The 15706-nt window shown below is 53.3% G+C and overlaps 2 protein-coding genes and 1 long non-coding RNA gene across 8 annotated transcripts in view; 1 reads left to right on the forward strand and 2 right to left on the reverse strand.

The window, feature by feature from the left end:
• The window catches only part of AGK (acylglycerol kinase), a 77569-nt gene extending 73766 nt beyond the window's left edge, over nucleotides 1-3803 (forward strand). For 3 of the 4 annotated variants that reach the window (XM_053927333.1, XM_071221707.1, XM_045191148.3), the window contains exon 15: nucleotides 1653-1954. In XM_053927333.1, coding sequence (XP_053783308.1) covers nucleotides 1653-1929 — 277 coding nt within the window. In that variant the 3' untranslated portion in view covers nucleotides 1930-1954. Of the gene's footprint in view, nucleotides 1-1652; nucleotides 1955-2786 lie in introns of those variants that run through there. The other variant, XM_053927334.1, reaches the window with a different exon arrangement.
• Nucleotides 3192-5062, reverse strand: LOC123479201 (uncharacterized). 3 transcript variants are annotated; one of them, XR_006654741.3, is made up of 3 exons: nucleotides 4605-5062; nucleotides 4125-4354; nucleotides 3192-3665 (listed from the first exon to the last, which is right to left on the reverse strand). It is a non-coding gene; the product is annotated as an uncharacterized lncRNA (long non-coding RNA). The 3 variants fall into 3 exon arrangements; XR_011651351.1 differs by lacking the exon at nucleotides 4125-4354; XR_011651350.1 differs by lacking the exon at nucleotides 4605-5062 and having other exon boundaries at nucleotides 4125-4596.
• A 945-nt stretch (nucleotides 5063-6007) lies between these two features.
• Nucleotides 6008-15706, reverse strand: part of DENND11 (DENN domain containing 11) — a 34840-nt gene continuing 25141 nt past the window's right edge. The window contains exons 6-9 of the mRNA XM_053927332.2: nucleotides 15058-15189; nucleotides 14724-14874; nucleotides 14031-14099; nucleotides 6008-11956 (exon numbers count right to left, since the gene is read on the reverse strand). Of these exons, the coding sequence (XP_053783307.1) occupies nucleotides 11761-11956; nucleotides 14031-14099; nucleotides 14724-14874; nucleotides 15058-15189 (548 nt within the window). The 3' untranslated portion in view covers nucleotides 6008-11760. The remainder of the gene's footprint in view (nucleotides 11957-14030; nucleotides 14100-14723; nucleotides 14875-15057; nucleotides 15190-15706) is intronic.

The raw sequence follows: 15706 nt of genomic DNA on the forward strand, positions 1-15706 counted from the left end.
CCAGGAGCAGTCTTTGCCTTTGCACTGAAAGAACGTGGCATAGCGCGGCACAGTGCCTGGAATGGTAGCGTAGGGGCCAGAACCGCAGGATTCTGCCACTTGCTGGCCTCAGGCTTTGGAGCAATCCTCAGTTCTTTGAATCCTTTTCTGTGCGTGTGGACTGAGTGCTAGAATCACCTCTGGCTCTCTCAGAGTCGTCTTCAGGTCTAGGTGAGAGAATGTGCGGGGAAGGCCTTTTTCATTGTGACCTACATCACAGTATCAGCTACTGTCGGTCAGTCCCCCTTGTCCTGCTCTCCGGGTGTTAATGAAAAACCTGAAAAGGGGTTGAGTACTTGGGACGTGTTCCAGGTTTCCCTTTTCCACCACAAAGTACACGTTCAGGGCTCATCTGATTTGTTCAGCCCTCCCTCGGCCAGAGTTTTATTGGTTAAGAATGCTCTAGGCCCTCCCTCAGCCTTCAAAACATCACGGACCCGTTACCATGCCGACTGGTAGTCTGCGCAGCTGCGTTCTCTGCTCGGGCTCAGAGCTCCCCCTCGCGCCCACTGCAGGGTTAACCTCTCTGCCTGGGAGGTGGGTCTCCATGGCAACCTCATTTTCTGCCCCAGCACCCTCACTACGCTGTCCGTCCTTCGTTTGTGGTGTGATTGCCCGGGTGCTTCAAATGCTGAATAGCTGCTCCTGCAGCCATTGGTTTATTTGCGTATCTGTGGTAAGTGGGAGGGGAAACACGTCCCTTCCCTGGTACCGTGTGCAGAAGCCTCTCACTGTCTTAACTGAGAGTCTGGACAGTGGGGCCCACTCTACTCCGCTCTCCTTTGTAACTGACATCCAAAAATAGAAGAAAAATCGATCGCGATGGGTAAGCAGATCATTATGTTCCTCGTTATTTTGAGCATCGGTAGCAATAACGTGGTCCCCTTTGGTCTCTACAGGAAGTGAAATCAGGTAATGTCTGAATACCCATTGAGAAGCTTCTTCAGGAAACTGATGAGCTTTCACTGATGAAGAATTACTGTTGTCAATCAATGAAAAAGAATGGACTGGCTTGCCTGGATTAGCTTTTGCCCTTTCCGTACTTCCCGCGACCAGCTGTGAGGGGTGGGCTGTGTGTGGATAGTTGCTCTACTAGTTTTACTCCAGCGCCATTGAGTGAGGGTAAGCACCAGCCGTGCCAAGTAGGCTGTCACCGTGGAGAATCGGCAGGGAGCCTAGTGTGAAACTGGTGCTTCATGTGTAAAAAGAAACCTCTGCCTTAAACTGAAATCAAAAGTTTCTCCTTCAAGAGTTGACTCACTGCCCAGAAGTACCAAATAACAAAAGTTCAGTACTTTTCCTAAAGGATTTAATTTCATTCTGTTAAATTTGGGGTCTTTAATAGCCCAAGAATTGGGTCCGTGTGGACGGTTTAAAATCAGGCGGTCTCGACTCCAGGCACAGCTCTCGCCAGCAAGTGGGCCGCCTCGCCCCAGCACGAGTCCCAGGGCTAAGCCAGAGTCCTCGTGGGAAAAATTACTCGCAGGACCCCCACGGTGTTCAGTGGATCAGGAGCCCTCTACTTAATCTCATCAAAAACAGAACCTGCCACGTTCTTGCAGCCCAATGCCATGGCCAGCACTGGTTTCCAAATTTGCTTTTTCCTCTAACAGAAGCAAAAAGGTGCGAGACCCCAAGCTGCGTGCCGAGGGCACCGAGTGTCTCCGAGCCAGCCAGTGCACCCTGCTCCTGCCTGAGGTAAGCGGGTGGGGCTGTCTCGCATTTCTCGGGTCTTTCTTGGTCTCTTCCTTTCTGTTCCCCTCTTCCTCTCTAGTAACAGACCCTCATTTAGGCACCTTGGGTGTGCTGAGCACGCTGCCAGCCTCTGGGTCAGAGGAGGCAGACCCGAGAGATGACAGGACCCAATGTTTTAAAGCCAAGATTCTCTAAAGCGAGCTTTTGGTCTCCTGAGCTCCCCTCGGCCCCAGATGTGGGATAACTCCCCAAATTATGCAGAGTTACTATATTATCACACAGAAAACTCTCAAATGCTAACAGTGGATCCTACCTTCGCACTTGTTACGAAAGAGCTGGAAGCAGTTTTCAGAATGGCGCTAGATTTTTCTGTGCTGTGAAATGCCGAGCCTAGAAGAACAACCTGTGTAGGTGGGACAGCTCGGAAATACCATCTCATTTGAAGGGTCAGTTATTCTGTTAGCAGTGCCGAAGTTACTAGTGTCAGGGACAGAGTTGCTACAGATCGCCTCTGCACACTTATGGCCACTGTGTCACCGTATTTAGGAAGGACCGCGGTGCCCCCACAGGGTGCCACCAGAGTCTCAACATAGACGTTTCACAGTAAAGGCACGAGTTCTGGCCGAGTGGTATAGACTCCGCAGCAGCGCTTAGCTCTACACGCAGGTAGAGCTAAGCGAGTCCCGAAGAAGAACCTTGGAAACGGTCAAGCGGCCATCCCGGCTTTCCTGAGAGGATGTGCAGTCCTTCTCACTGAGAAGGACTGGAGTAAGCAGGACCTGTAATGCATTATGTTTATGAATTAAAGATGTGGCAGGGCCCCTGTCTTTTAATATATTTTTGAAAATTATAACCTTGCTTCTCAAGTACCCAAATACTCTTGTGGGAGATAAGAGGCCAGAGAAATAATAAAACCTTTTTCATGGATGGGATGTTTCCAGAACCAGCACTGAACTAGCATCTTAAAAGAACAGAGACTCGGGCCTCCGAGAGGATGGATGGGAGGACCCCTCGGTGTGCGTGTGGCCCCCTGAACGCTGTCTTCTCCACAGGGCACGGGGGGCTCCTTCAGCATCGACAGTGAGGAGTACGAGGCGATGCCTGTGGAGGTGAAGCTGCTGCCCCGGAAGCTGCAGTTCTTCTGTGACCCTAGGAAGAGAGAGCAGCTGATGCCAAGCTCAGCCCAGTGAGCGCCTGGGGAGGCACCCCCCAAGACTGTGCTCGAGGCCACCATGGGACCAAAGGGAATAGACGCCTCACCCATCCCCACAGGGTACCTGCTTCCCGTAGCGCATGCTCTGACTTCCGTGTGGCAGTTGCTCCCTCCTCAGGCTAGTTCAAGGACGTTCTCACCCTCAGTGGATGGGGAAGGGCTAGACCTCGTTGTCTCCCGCAAATGCAACCACTGGGGCGAGCAGGATCCTAGCCTCGCTCCTCCATCCCTGTCTGTCCTGTGGTCCCCGAGGACTTCCTGCCTCCTTGTCCTGGCTCTGGGCTTCCCCACGCGTGCTGCCGCTTGGTGAGCTCTGATCTTAGCTTGTTTCAGTTTGAGCCTCAATCCAGAAGTGTGGGTGAGGTGTTTCCCTCTTCAGCCATGGCTGAAATACTGTAAAATCATAGTTGAAGCAGTGGTTCTTAAATGTTGGTTTGCGTGTTGAACCATCCAGTGCTTTTCGGGAACTGGTAGACTTGGGGTCCAACCCAAACCTAAATAACTCAGTCTGGGTGGAGCCCAGCAATGTTCCCCCAAAAGGAGCCGTGCTCCCCAGGTGACTACTGTGGGCGTCCCGCCTCACCCGGACAGCGGGGATGGGAGAGGGAGGGCTTCCTAGGAGTCTTCTGGACACCACGCGTCCCGTCACGCTTTAAAGCTGACATCTGAAATCTGTCATGGGCGGTTAGAGCTGTCAAAGCATGTACTTCCTGCTGTCCTGTAAATATTGATGTTTTAAAATAGAAATGTATTTCACTCTTTTAAACATATTCAGTGTAATTTAAATACACAGCAATTTGTCATCACCCATTTACCAAAAAATAAACAAGTTCTTTAAGTAGTTGAAAATTTTAAATTGACTTTTCTCCTTGTTTCCATACCACCCTCAGCAAAGAACGCCATCGTAATTCGATCTGTTTTCATGCTTACAACTTTTTAGTTCTTTCCTAACTATAGAATGTTATAATACTGTTTTCATCAACTGTGTATCAATAATCATAAGATTTTAATAATTGAAAATTAATGAATGTATTAGACTGTTCACCCTAATTAGTTCATTTGTGCAAGAGCACGTAAATGTTATTTATAGCTAAGATGAGGTAGGACTCTACATTCCTTGTCCCGTCTTTGGTAGGTGTGCACACACGACTGGACGAGCTGGAAAGAATTCTCTTACCATAATGTCTGCAGCTCTTTGAATTCCTTTGGAGTAGTATGTCAAAAATCACAGTGATAGCATCAAGAATTATTAATAATGATCCTTCCACGGCTTGATTACACCTTCCCTTAGGTTGTTGAAAGTCGGGAACCAGAAACCACCTGACCCGCCAGCCAGTCTCCGTCAGGGTTCACTTTCAACCCTGCCACCTCCAGTTCCTCAGTTCGGGGCCCCTGGGGAGTCCTGTGCTAGAGGGGCGAGCAGCAAAGTCAGGCGGACGGACGGACAGACGGGCAGACGGACAGATGCACACCTTTCTTTGGTGAAGAGGGAGGGACGGTGGGAGGGGACCTGCTGGCCTTAGCTCCGGGCTCCCTCCGGCAGGCCGGCGCTAGGGCAGTAGGCACACCTGCGCCCGGGAGCCCCTTGCAGAGTGCGGCCTGCTGGCAGGTCACAGGGCAGCTACGCAAAGCCCAGCGGCACCGAGACCCGGCTTACCTGTGTGGTCTTCGGAGCGGCGTTGGAGGCCGCGCTTCTGCACAAAAGAAGGAACAGGCGGGTCCAAGCCTGCGGCGGGAGGCTCGCCCACTCCACACCGCCCACAGAACTGGGAGGGGACGCTGCGGTCCGGGAAGAGTTTCCACGGGAGCCGAGAGAATTTAGCAGGTCCTGATTCCAGAACAAAATATAAAGAACCAACCAGCCCAGAATTGGTAGCCTTGATAGGACACCAGCACACACGTGTGTGTGATTCAAATCCTTCCATGGGCGTCGTGGAACACAGGACTGGGGCTGGGTATTTAATCCGGATTAGTATTTTTACTCATTTTAAATATGAATATGCCCTGGTTCAAGTTGTTTTCCTGATTCAGACTACTGCCTGTGAGAATATGGTTTGCTTATCATCGACTGCCCTGTCCTTGCATATCACATGCCAGCGACGGCCATTTCCACCAGGGGCCCTCCCCGCAGCCCCAGGAGAACCCGGGCCCCCCTCCTGCTGACTAACCTTCCCTCCTGCGAACTTCACTCACAAGCTGAGACTGTTTCTATTACAGATAGAGATGCTTTGCATTAAATATAGTTTGATAGAAAGCCTTTTGCTTACCCTGTGGCCGATTTGCATGCACAGTTACAATTACTGTGTGTCTGGTGCTTTATACAAGCAGCTGCTTCACCCTGTTCTGACGACCCTGAGAAGTGGGTGACATGACCGGGGTCGTGTGGCCCAGAGAGTAGGAGCCTGACGTGAAACACATCGCAGCCACCTCAGCAATGCTGCCTGGAAATAAGGTTAAAAATAAAATGAAATTTCAGTGTCTATATACACACACGATATACAGGGGCCGGCACAAATAACGCCCTCCCCCCCCCCCTTTTTTAATCTTCTATTACACAATCATAAGCATGTAATTCTGTAACATCACAACATCGCACCCAAGCACACCACATGACATTTTAGGTGAAATGTTCGAATTAAAACTATAACTTACTGCACCCATATTATTACCCTACCAACCACACTCAAACAGGCGTTGCTTCTGCCGGACCCTGTATATGTCAGCCACACACGTACAAAATAGAGCAGATCATCCGAAAGTAACCTTTGGTGGGAAGAGATGTGAATCGAAAGGGCCTCGGTCCGTGCGCAGTCCTCTGCTGGAAGTTGTCTGATGGGACGCAGGGTGAGCAGGCCTGGCCTTCTGGTGGCACGGTTACTCCTGGCACTGCGAGCACGTCTGTCCCGACCTTGGCCTCCGGGAGGGCGGGCACCAGCAGCTCTCGGTTTCCTCCACCCGCTCGGGGGCGAGGGCGGCGTGCGGCCTGCGGGCTCTGCCCCGCCACTCCTTCCCACTACAAACCTCATTTCTTGGACTAGGTGAAGGACCGCAGCACACGTGTTCATGTTAAAATGTGAATTTTAATTGTAAAAAGTGTTGTCTGTAAATATAGTTATATCCGCCTCTGCACACAGCGTGGTTCGGGCATGTACAGATATGATATACACAGATGGTGTTTGTACCACAGGCAGAACCACTGCAAGAAACATTTACTCTGAGATTCAGGGCAACCCTAGCTCGAGGCCTTTAGAATTATCACCGTTGAAAACAAAGCAAGACTAACATACCTATAAGCACTATTACTCAGGGTAAAATTTATCAACCGACACTGATTTCATAAGGTGAGGTAAGGACTGGAAACAAAAATAGATTCCGATTCTCTTATTGCTCGAACTCCGACACCGGGGCATGAATCAAAATCGAGGCATGACATGTAAGGCGACGGGGAGGCGACGCTTTTCCTAACTTGGAAATAGAGGAAAACCTTCTTCCCAAAGCTGACACTGTTTCTTTTCAGAAAAGGCTTATTTCCCAGACCCACAAAAAGTGTAGCCAGCCAGCTTGGGCTAAGTAAGGAAGTTAATTTTGTTCTGTACTGTTCCCCTAAAGTCCCCTCCTACCCTGTCTGTCCAAACGCCCAGGACCTGCACTCCCCTCACTGTGGCTTTTGTGGGCTCGCTGGACTGAATCTCTCCCTGCCACCACCTTCGAAAATTTTTAATGCTTTTATCTTTGCTGAATTCACCCAGAGGATGTTTTCACTCTCACATGAAGAAAATTAGCAATCGGCTAAGTCACTGTCCTCTGTAGAGTTTCCATTCTTTGGGTCTCTGGCCAATTAATAATAATACCTTACCCCCACCCCCTGCATCCCCAGCAGTGCTCAGAAAGCAAGTAAGTGGATCCGCAGTCTAGACACGCATTCTGCAGCAAACACGTGGTCCCACTTACCTCCTACTACAGGGATTAAGTCAACCTTCTGAATTTAGATCCTATTACCTCTGAAAGGCCATGCTACGCTGAGCTTCTAGAATAAACTAAAGACATGAAAGAGAGCTTAACTTCTCTGTCATTATTTATATATTCATTAGCACTAGAAATTTCTGATTTTCTGAATGTGCAGCTTCATCCAGCCGCCCGTTTTCCAACTCCAAAAGTGAATCGAAGTGCCAGTTATAAAACTACTTCTCACACCAACCCCCTTTTGTACTCGAGTCTTACCTAAGGCTGGGGACCACGTCATCCTCCCTAGGAGGGTCAAGTTCATCTCCCAAAGAATGCTATTACGATTTCACAGTCTTTGTTCACTCTCCCGAACATTCAAGTTATAAAACTTTTATGGGGGTCTCAGTTGCTTCCAAATTCTAAAACTGCCCATGTCTCCTAAAATCACAGCTTGGAAACTTCTTTCCGTTTCAAGATCTGCATACTCATTTCATCACACAGTAATAATGATACAAAAATAAACTTCCATTTCTTATAAGAAAAACATGAACTGAATTCACAGTTAGCCTTTTCCCATGCCACTCCGCCCTCCCACATCTCCTGGGAACAGAGGTATATTAGTAACACAAATGGAATATTAAAAGTCCATGACTTGGGAGTAAAAGGAGCCCGTGCCTCCTTGTCTTCCCCTACCTGAATCAGAAAAGGCTGTTCCTGAAATGAGGGGAGGGGAGCCTCTGGTCCCAGGGTCCTCACCCACCCCAGCCCTCAGGACACTACAAGCAAGAAGGGCAGGGGGAAAGCTGCAGCCTGGGCTTTTCTTGGATTCGCAGCCCACCAGGGAGGAAACTCACAGGGAGAGAAAACTGGGTGTGCATACTGGTCCCCAGGTGAACTTTCCTGCTCTTTTAGAACCATCATCACACTAAGGCAAGTTCACGGTCAATCAGAATGTTGTCTTATTTCACCGCCCTCCTTTACCTCTGCAAGGATGAGCTCCTCTGGGACTGGAGAAAGCATCTCAACCCATTCCCTGGGTCACGCAGTTTCATCAGAAAAATAAAAATAAAATAAAAAACGGTCCCTGAGGTCCCAGCCTATACCCGGAGTGTTCCTGTACTACCGTTAAAAGGTTAATTCTTTACTGCCCTTTGCAAAAGGTTCCCTAAAGGCCTTGGTTTAAAGGTGAATAATCTCATCTTTTTATTGTGTTTGAAGGGCTTTCAGTGTATCAAGACAAATAGCCAGTTCGTCCTCATTGCCACCAGGAGGAACAGCAGCTGCTTGGCTATGATTTAATTGATCTTTATCTTCTAGCTAAAAGATCACAGGTTGTTACACTGATAAATGAATCTTCCCAGGTGGTATTTAGAATCATCTGCACCCGGTGCTACAGTTCAATTTCCCATCTTCACTCACGTGGAAGAAAACAAGGTTAAGTTACAGATGCAAATTCCTGTGCTAAATTATTTCCACCAACACATCAGTGAATCCAGCGTCCCTTCCCCAGTCAAATGGAAGAAGTGGTGCCATAATGGACGATGGGTGTGGAGGCACATGCCTCCTGGTTCCCGGCCTTCACAGTTCCCAGAGGACGCAGGGGCCCCAACTGCAATGCCCACACTGTAACAGAACTGCCCGAGGCCTCAGCAGAGCTCCGTGCTAACTCTCAACCGAGGACTTGGCCCACTCTTTCTAACTGGTGGGAGAGGAGCCCTACCACTTTGGACTCCTTCCAAAGAAAGAGTCCCAAGCTAGAAGACCCACAGACATCGTCACAAAGGCTGAATGCTACCACCTGCCAAGGCGGCAAACTTGGAAAAACCCACTCTGACCAGTAAGCCCCAAGACTGGATTCCAGGCCTCACAAGGGCCTCTGCCACCGCACCTTCTTCCAGTGTGGTCTCAGGACGAGAGGGCAGCCCAGGGGTCAGGTGGGCAGTGTTCCCAGGTGGGCACACAGCTCCTGGCACGGCACTAGAGCAGGCTGAAATTCCCCAGGGGCACCCAGCAACTGGGGCAGGGTGGGGGGTGCTCCAGCAACACCCCTCAGTCAAGGGACCACACCCCACAGGAGGTTTCCAGCCCCTTCCAGAAGGCCAGCGGTCACAGTCGTCATCCCTGGCCCTTCAGAGCTCACAGCCTAGGAGGCAAGACCTCAAAGGATGCTCACCAGCACCTTCCAAACCACAGGGGGTGGCTTCTCAAAGTATTTCAACAGTGACAGGAAACCACATCCCTGTGGCTGCCAGCTTCTGCTGTCACGGCGCCGGGACTCCTGCCTGGCACCTCGCACCCTTTTTCCCCGTCTCGAAAACTGGCAGATGCTGGGCTGCTCTGCCCACCTGAGGCACTGGGGAGAAGGCAGGGGGATGGGGGCGTCAGGTACAAAGGAAGACTTCAAAGGTGCCCTCCATATCTCAGTCAAGGCAAGAAGTACCCGGGAGTTGACAAACCCAAAGGTCACCACAGAGCCAGCGAGCAGGCTGGGCAGCCAGGCGGAGGGGGCGCTGCCCCGGTTTCCTGGCCTCATGAGGAAGCTGCAGTGCAGGGACAGAGCACAGGATGAGGATACACACGTTCTGCTTTAGGGGTACGTTCCCCACCAAGGCACCCAGACCCCGGCCCTCTGCACGCGCGTGGGGGTGGACGCACGGGCTGCCAGACAGACGGCTGCCTACAACAGTGTGGAGTTCAGAGGGGCCCACGGTTCAAAGGGAACCACAGGAAGCTCCCCACTGCCTGTACCTCAGCGCTTCCGAGTCTGGAGTCACAAAACCACAGAAGCAGAGCATCCGCACGCAGACAGACTGGAGTGGAAGTGCTTAAAAAGAGCATTCTTCCAACAGATTCCCCAATTCCACAGCAAGAGGGTCGGCCTGCGTCCTCCGAGAGAACCTGACCCACCCTGTCACCCCTCCCCGGCTCTGAGCGCCCACCCCACCCCCACGTCAGAAGCCCTTGAACCTCTCGGACACCACGAACAGCAGCCGGGACTCGGCCCCTTAGGAAGGCCGCTCTGAGAGGCAAGAGGAAAAGCTTCCTTTTCAAGGCAAAGTGCAGTGAAGCCTGAGCTTCGACACACTCATCATCTTCTTTTGTGAACGTGTGTGTCCCTGACAGGAGGCTACGCCCACCCTGCAGAGGACAGAAACAGACTGGCTGTGCGGCTGACATGTCAGCGCCCAGACACATCGAATCCACGTCTCTTTGCAGTTCCACACGCGAGCTTCCTATAGTCCTGAACTCTGCATTATGGCTACAGTGTGAAAGTATTTCTGAGTAAAACAATAAGCCCTGAAAAGCTCGTCTTGAGATGAGACACGTGATCGGCCCGTTTGAAAGTTATCCTTACACTGTGCCCGGTAGCCTGGCTGGAGCATGCTTGCAGACACGGGCACACTAATGGCTCCTCTGGGAACTGCTGGGCAGGAAGTGGGGAGGGGAAGGAGTTATTTGTCACCAACCACCTAGCACCCCAAGTCCAAATCCTAAGTTATGGCCCCAAGACTCTACTCACAGGAGCCGGCTTCCTGTGTGCCGTCTCACCTACGCTGACCTCCAGCGAACGCCCAGCCAAAGGGAACAGGCGGGGCCTGCAGGCTGCTGGCTGGGCCACCACCTTTTAGAGGAAAGCAGACACTCATCCCTGACGTGAGGGGCTCCCGAACACTTTCTGGGTGAAGGCACTGTCATAGCTGCTCTCTGACAAATCTGCTAGGTCTCTGGCCCAATTACTTAGCTTCAGGAACACCCTCTCTGGGAAGGAGAAGTTTGTGCGGGCCCCAAGTTGGTGCACAGTCATGTCAATGCGCTCAGAACTCTGAGCCACCAATGCAGCTCCTGGCTAGACTCCAACACCCAGTGACTCTGCTCTCCTCCCGGGGCTCTGCTGGTAACGCCTCCCGAGGACTCAATGGAGAAATATCTTCTCTACCCTGCACCCCAATTCCTCTGTCTTCGGTGGCAACAAATGCCATTTTTAGAAATACCCAAAGGATTCCACGAGGATGGTTAGCCCTTAAAGGAGACTCATCTGGAAAATGAATTTGCTCAGAAGCTCCAGGGTCAGCACTGACCCCGAGCAATCTGCCAACCCATCCCAGGAGGTGGGGACTCTGAGAAAGAGGAATATAACACTGAGTGGCCACTGTCAACTTTGAGGCAGGTTGCGAGGCTTCGTGCTACAATTTCAGCCGTCAGCTGACTGATAAGCTGTCATCCTATCGACCTCTCCCTGTCATCCTGTCCTTAGAGAAGCTCATAATTGGTGTCAGAAACATCCCCTTGTCCCACTTGGAGGTCTCTCCTCACAAGAAGACACGGACTTGTCCCAATAAACAGGAAAATGGATCTGATCCCAAGACGGGGCTCCGAGAACTGATAACAACCTTGAAAGGTCATGGTCTAGCTTCCGCCATCGGAGAGATGGGCATCCAAGGCCACTCTGGGAAGACAGTGGTCCCATTCTGGAGTACGTCAGGGGACGCGGGCCACACAGGCTTCCTGAACAGCCCACCCCAGTATTTCCGGAGCTCAGCCACTCCTAGTGACATGGGGCCTTCACCACATCTCAAGTCACTCACAGGGAGGTGAGAGGATAAACACCGAGGAGAACACCGAAGACCGGACCAGGCAGACTCTGCAGGACGTGGCCGATGCCCGCGACCTATGAAGCAGGACACGGAACCACGGCAGCCTCCTCTCATCCTACCTCTCCAGAGCACGGGAAGAACGGAGACTGCCGAAAGTACATCCGATGGGAAGTATAAACAAGATACCCTTGCGTCCACTTAATAAAAAACGAGCCCTCCGGGCCTGGGCTGCAGTCCCGTGTGAGAGCGGCTCACTGGTCCGGCTTGCCCTTCCTAGGGGCAGCAGGGGTTGTCGATGACCAGCATGACGTCGATGCCATAGGCCTCCAGCAGGTCCATGAGGAAGCTGCGGTCCCCCTGGGGGTCCAGGCCCATGCCCCGGGCGTGCTCGGCGGTCAGCGTTTTGTCCTGGCTGGCGGACACCTCTAGCAAAGTCTGGAATATCCTGTTGTTTTGCTCCAGGAAAAACCTGCATTTGCGAGGGAGACACAGGAGAGGGAGGGTGGGAGAGATAAAAGCTCACCACACAGCCCACACACGGGGACCACACGACGCTGTTTTTGTTCAGTGTACCTTGAACTGGCTCCAAAAACCAGGAATCTTTTTTCAAGACAAGAAAGCAAGATCAAAGTTAAATGAAAGGGTTATTAAAACGCTACGAAGATTTGCAAAGAATCCACTGGCATTAATCACGGTATAATTAGCGAAACCTCTGAGCAAGCGATGGCTGGACAGCCAGAAAGCTCTTTCCCTGTCGAGGGGTTACTAGAGGTTTAAACACGGCCTCGGGGAAAGGACCCCCCCAGACTGTGTCCCTCTCTTTTTGCTTAGTCATGAGGGGAAGTTAAAAAACAAACATATAATCGTGCATTTCTGAGGTCAGGATGTCAAGTGAGGAACTGCAGGCACCTGTGTGGCCCCTGAGCCACCGCAGACCACGTGAGGCTGACACGGAGCTCCCAGGAGGGGGGCGGCAGCTGCAGGTACCGACGCTGCCCTGGCTCGCCGCCATCCGTGGGTGGTTTTCTTGGATTATTTTTTTTATTGATGAACAGAGCAAGACCTCAATGTCACTGGTGTCTAGCACTAGGTGAGTGGACCAGCTGTGTTCAGAAAAGGCGTTAAACATCTAGACTTTTCTGCTGTGGCCCACAGAGCTCTCAGGCTCTGCAAAGGTGCCCCATGCCCTGGAAGCCCTGGGCGCCCAGGAACTTTAGGCACAGGGGAAGGTGTCAAACCTTGAGGAGACCGCTGGCTCTTTGCTCAATTCCCAGACACTCACCATATCTGAGCAGCTTTCTAAGTGTGCATCATAAAGTACACTGTCTTAGAAAACCAGTACTGCACTTTGTAGAAACGTCAACAGTAAGTTTTCAACATGAAAGCCAGAAAGGGTGCTAATGGCAAGCGCTGCTCCCCTCCCCCATTCCAGGACATGGAGCGAGGGGCCCCTGAACAGGAAGCCATTGCAGTTCTGAGCGCTGTGTCCACAGCTGCTCACGAATGAAACCAATGCTCTAAGGGATGAAGGCTGGGCTCCCACCTTGACCGCCAACAGGTCTCGGGGAAAGATTCCGGAAGGTGCAAGAGCTGAGTTTTCAGATTAGCCCATAATACTCAGTGCAAAGGACTGCTCTATCCGAAGGGAGCCATGGATGAGAAGTCCCTGAAGCCTGAGCGACAGAAGCTTCCGTGCCATGGACAAGCCCCAGGACCCCGTTTTCCCTGAACGACTGTCCCCTGCTGCTTTTCTTCCCGGCTGACGGCATCGCAGGCCCCAGGGCTGGCGGCACGGGGCCCAGCTCTAAGCATCCCGCGCAGTGTGAGCACAGGAGGGGCCGAGTATAAACATGGCCCCTGAGGGGGCCCCTGGAGGGCCTGCCAAGCTCAGCGACTGAAAGGGACTGTGCAGAATGCTCCAATCACCTAACTGGGCAGGTCACGGCTGGTGGTGACACCCCAGGCACGTAGGTCCCGTAGCGAAGGCCAGTCTGTGTAAGAGAGCTCTGTTCCCACGCGGCTAGGATAACCTACCTTTGAAACGGCAGAGGAACTCCTTTTCCAGACCCCTTGAAGGGCACCAGAGTGCCAACCAGAGCCCCTCCCTCACTGCCGTCTGGGTCGCCCATCTCTGTGTACTGTAAGTGTTCATTACTCGCTGTCCGGACCCACCAATGAAAAGAACTATGTGCTTCTCCATTTGCCTTGTGTCCAGTCCCAGCGATCTCCCTGCTTTGCTTTGTCCCACCTCCCTGACCTGCCACCAGTGGATTCGTGTAACCCTCCTTTGGTCTTCGATGCTGCTGGGTAAAGTGAGGGGCAGACTGCCATTCCCTGGAGCACTTGAGATTCTGCCCCCAGCACTTGTCGTCAGTTTGGCTCAGCCCAGCCACACAGATGCTCTAGAGGTGCGGACGTTTCTCGCACGACTGCAGCAATAAAGGGCTCCCTGGACTGCGAGTGACCCTGGACAGATCCAGGCCTATGGCGCTGGTGCTAAGGGACCCTCGGGGAGGCCCTGCGGCCCGGCCTGGGTGACTTACAGCACGAACAGGTCCTCTTCACACGGGCTGTAGTCCTCCTCCACCTCCTGGGAGTACAGCAGCGCCTGCCTGTCGTGGGGAGTCCCCATCAGACTGTGCCAGCTGCAAGGACCCTCGTCTGCTGCGTCATCACGCAGGTGTCTGCACAGGCCACCCCTCCTGGGAGGGAGGGTGACCCCGAGGAGCCCCCGACCCCCTCCAAAGGCAGGGCGAGAAGGGACTGGGAAATAAACAGGGCTGGGACTCAATACTCCTAGGGCCCAGGGCTGGTTCTGGCCCTGTGCCACCTGAGGCAAGTGACAGCCCTTCCTAACTGCCCGTCCAGTAGGGATGGAAATGAGGCCGCCCGATTCACAGGATAACCAAACATGGAGAATCACATGAGGGGAAGCGCGCATGAGCGTTCAGTGCCGTGGTGCCCACCCCAGATGCTCAGGGCCTGGCCTTCAGACGTCCATCAGAAAGGAGTCCCCCGTGGGTCTGCTGCCCTGTCCAGAGGCTCTGGGGGGCCCAGCCTGCTCGCTGCCCATCGCCCAGGCGGCGGGCCCACCGCCAGGAGTGAGCCGTGAGGGAAAGGGTGGGGGGCACAGGCTTGACTGAGGCCCCGGCTCAGAGGTCCCACCTGGGGGACGTCGGTCAGAGTGTGCAGTGGCCGTGCCTGTGCCTGCCACCGGGAACGCCCCGGCCCGCTACCTCTGCTCGTTGAGCCTCCGGTACTTCTCCCGGTCGGCACTGTTGATCTTCAGCAGGGGCTGCAGGTGGTCGTGGTGCGTCTTCACGTTCTGGTTGTCCACGTAGACATCGTACAGTTCTCGCTTCTCCTCGAAAATCTTCTCTGTGGTGCCTGTGGGACCCGAGGTCAGGAGGTGGGAACCCCGAGGCTGTCGCCCTCGACCCGCCGGGGAAACCAGGAGCCCGGGAGCCCGAAGTCCGTGAGAAGGGCCCTTGGGGAGTTGGGAGGCTGTCGACAGTCCTCTGGGTAGGGACGTGGGGGCAAGAGGCAGGGCGGGGGCGTGAGTGTGCTCACAGGCCACATAGGACACTTCCACCTCCAGGCTCTCGATGTCAGCCACGTTCACGTAGAAGAAAGGCTTGGACTCAGGGATGGTGCCCCCGATGCCGGGCAGCGAGACGTTGGCCAGGCAGCAGCAGCAGTACACTGTGGGGGGGGAGGCGGTGATGTGGGGGGTCTGTCCCTCCCAGCCCCTCCTCCTCCTGCAAAGCCCGCCAGCCACCTTGGAGCAGCCAGCCTCCCCAGATGCTACTGAGGGCTTGGTTTTGTGCCATCCTGGTACCTGAGAAACCAGGGGTCCTGCCTTCTGAGGAAATGGCGGGGGGGCGCTTTTAGTTGCCACAGCAGAACCTGACCTCAAGGCCACTCCAGCGATGCCCTACCAAACCCAGTGGATGGGTCTCAGCCCTCACTGCAGTAGGGCTCGCCTAGGATGTGGCACTGCTGACCTTGTCTAAACTCCCACCTACTGGAACCCTTCCACCTTCCCGTTTCCGCCTCCTGCTTGACGGTTCTGCCTCAGTCCCCTCTGTCTGCCACCTTTATGGTTCCCGTCCTGTGCTTGCACCTTAAACCCGGGCACGCCTCTGCCCACTCACTGTCCCCACAGGATGCATCCATCCCGGGTCACCAGGGCAGTATGAGGCCCTCTCAACTTCTTCTC

The sequence above is a fragment of the Desmodus rotundus genome, chromosome 6, assembly GCF_022682495.2.
Source record: "Desmodus rotundus isolate HL8 chromosome 6, HLdesRot8A.1, whole genome shotgun sequence".
NCBI lineage: Eukaryota > Metazoa > Chordata > Mammalia > Chiroptera > Phyllostomidae > Desmodus > Desmodus rotundus.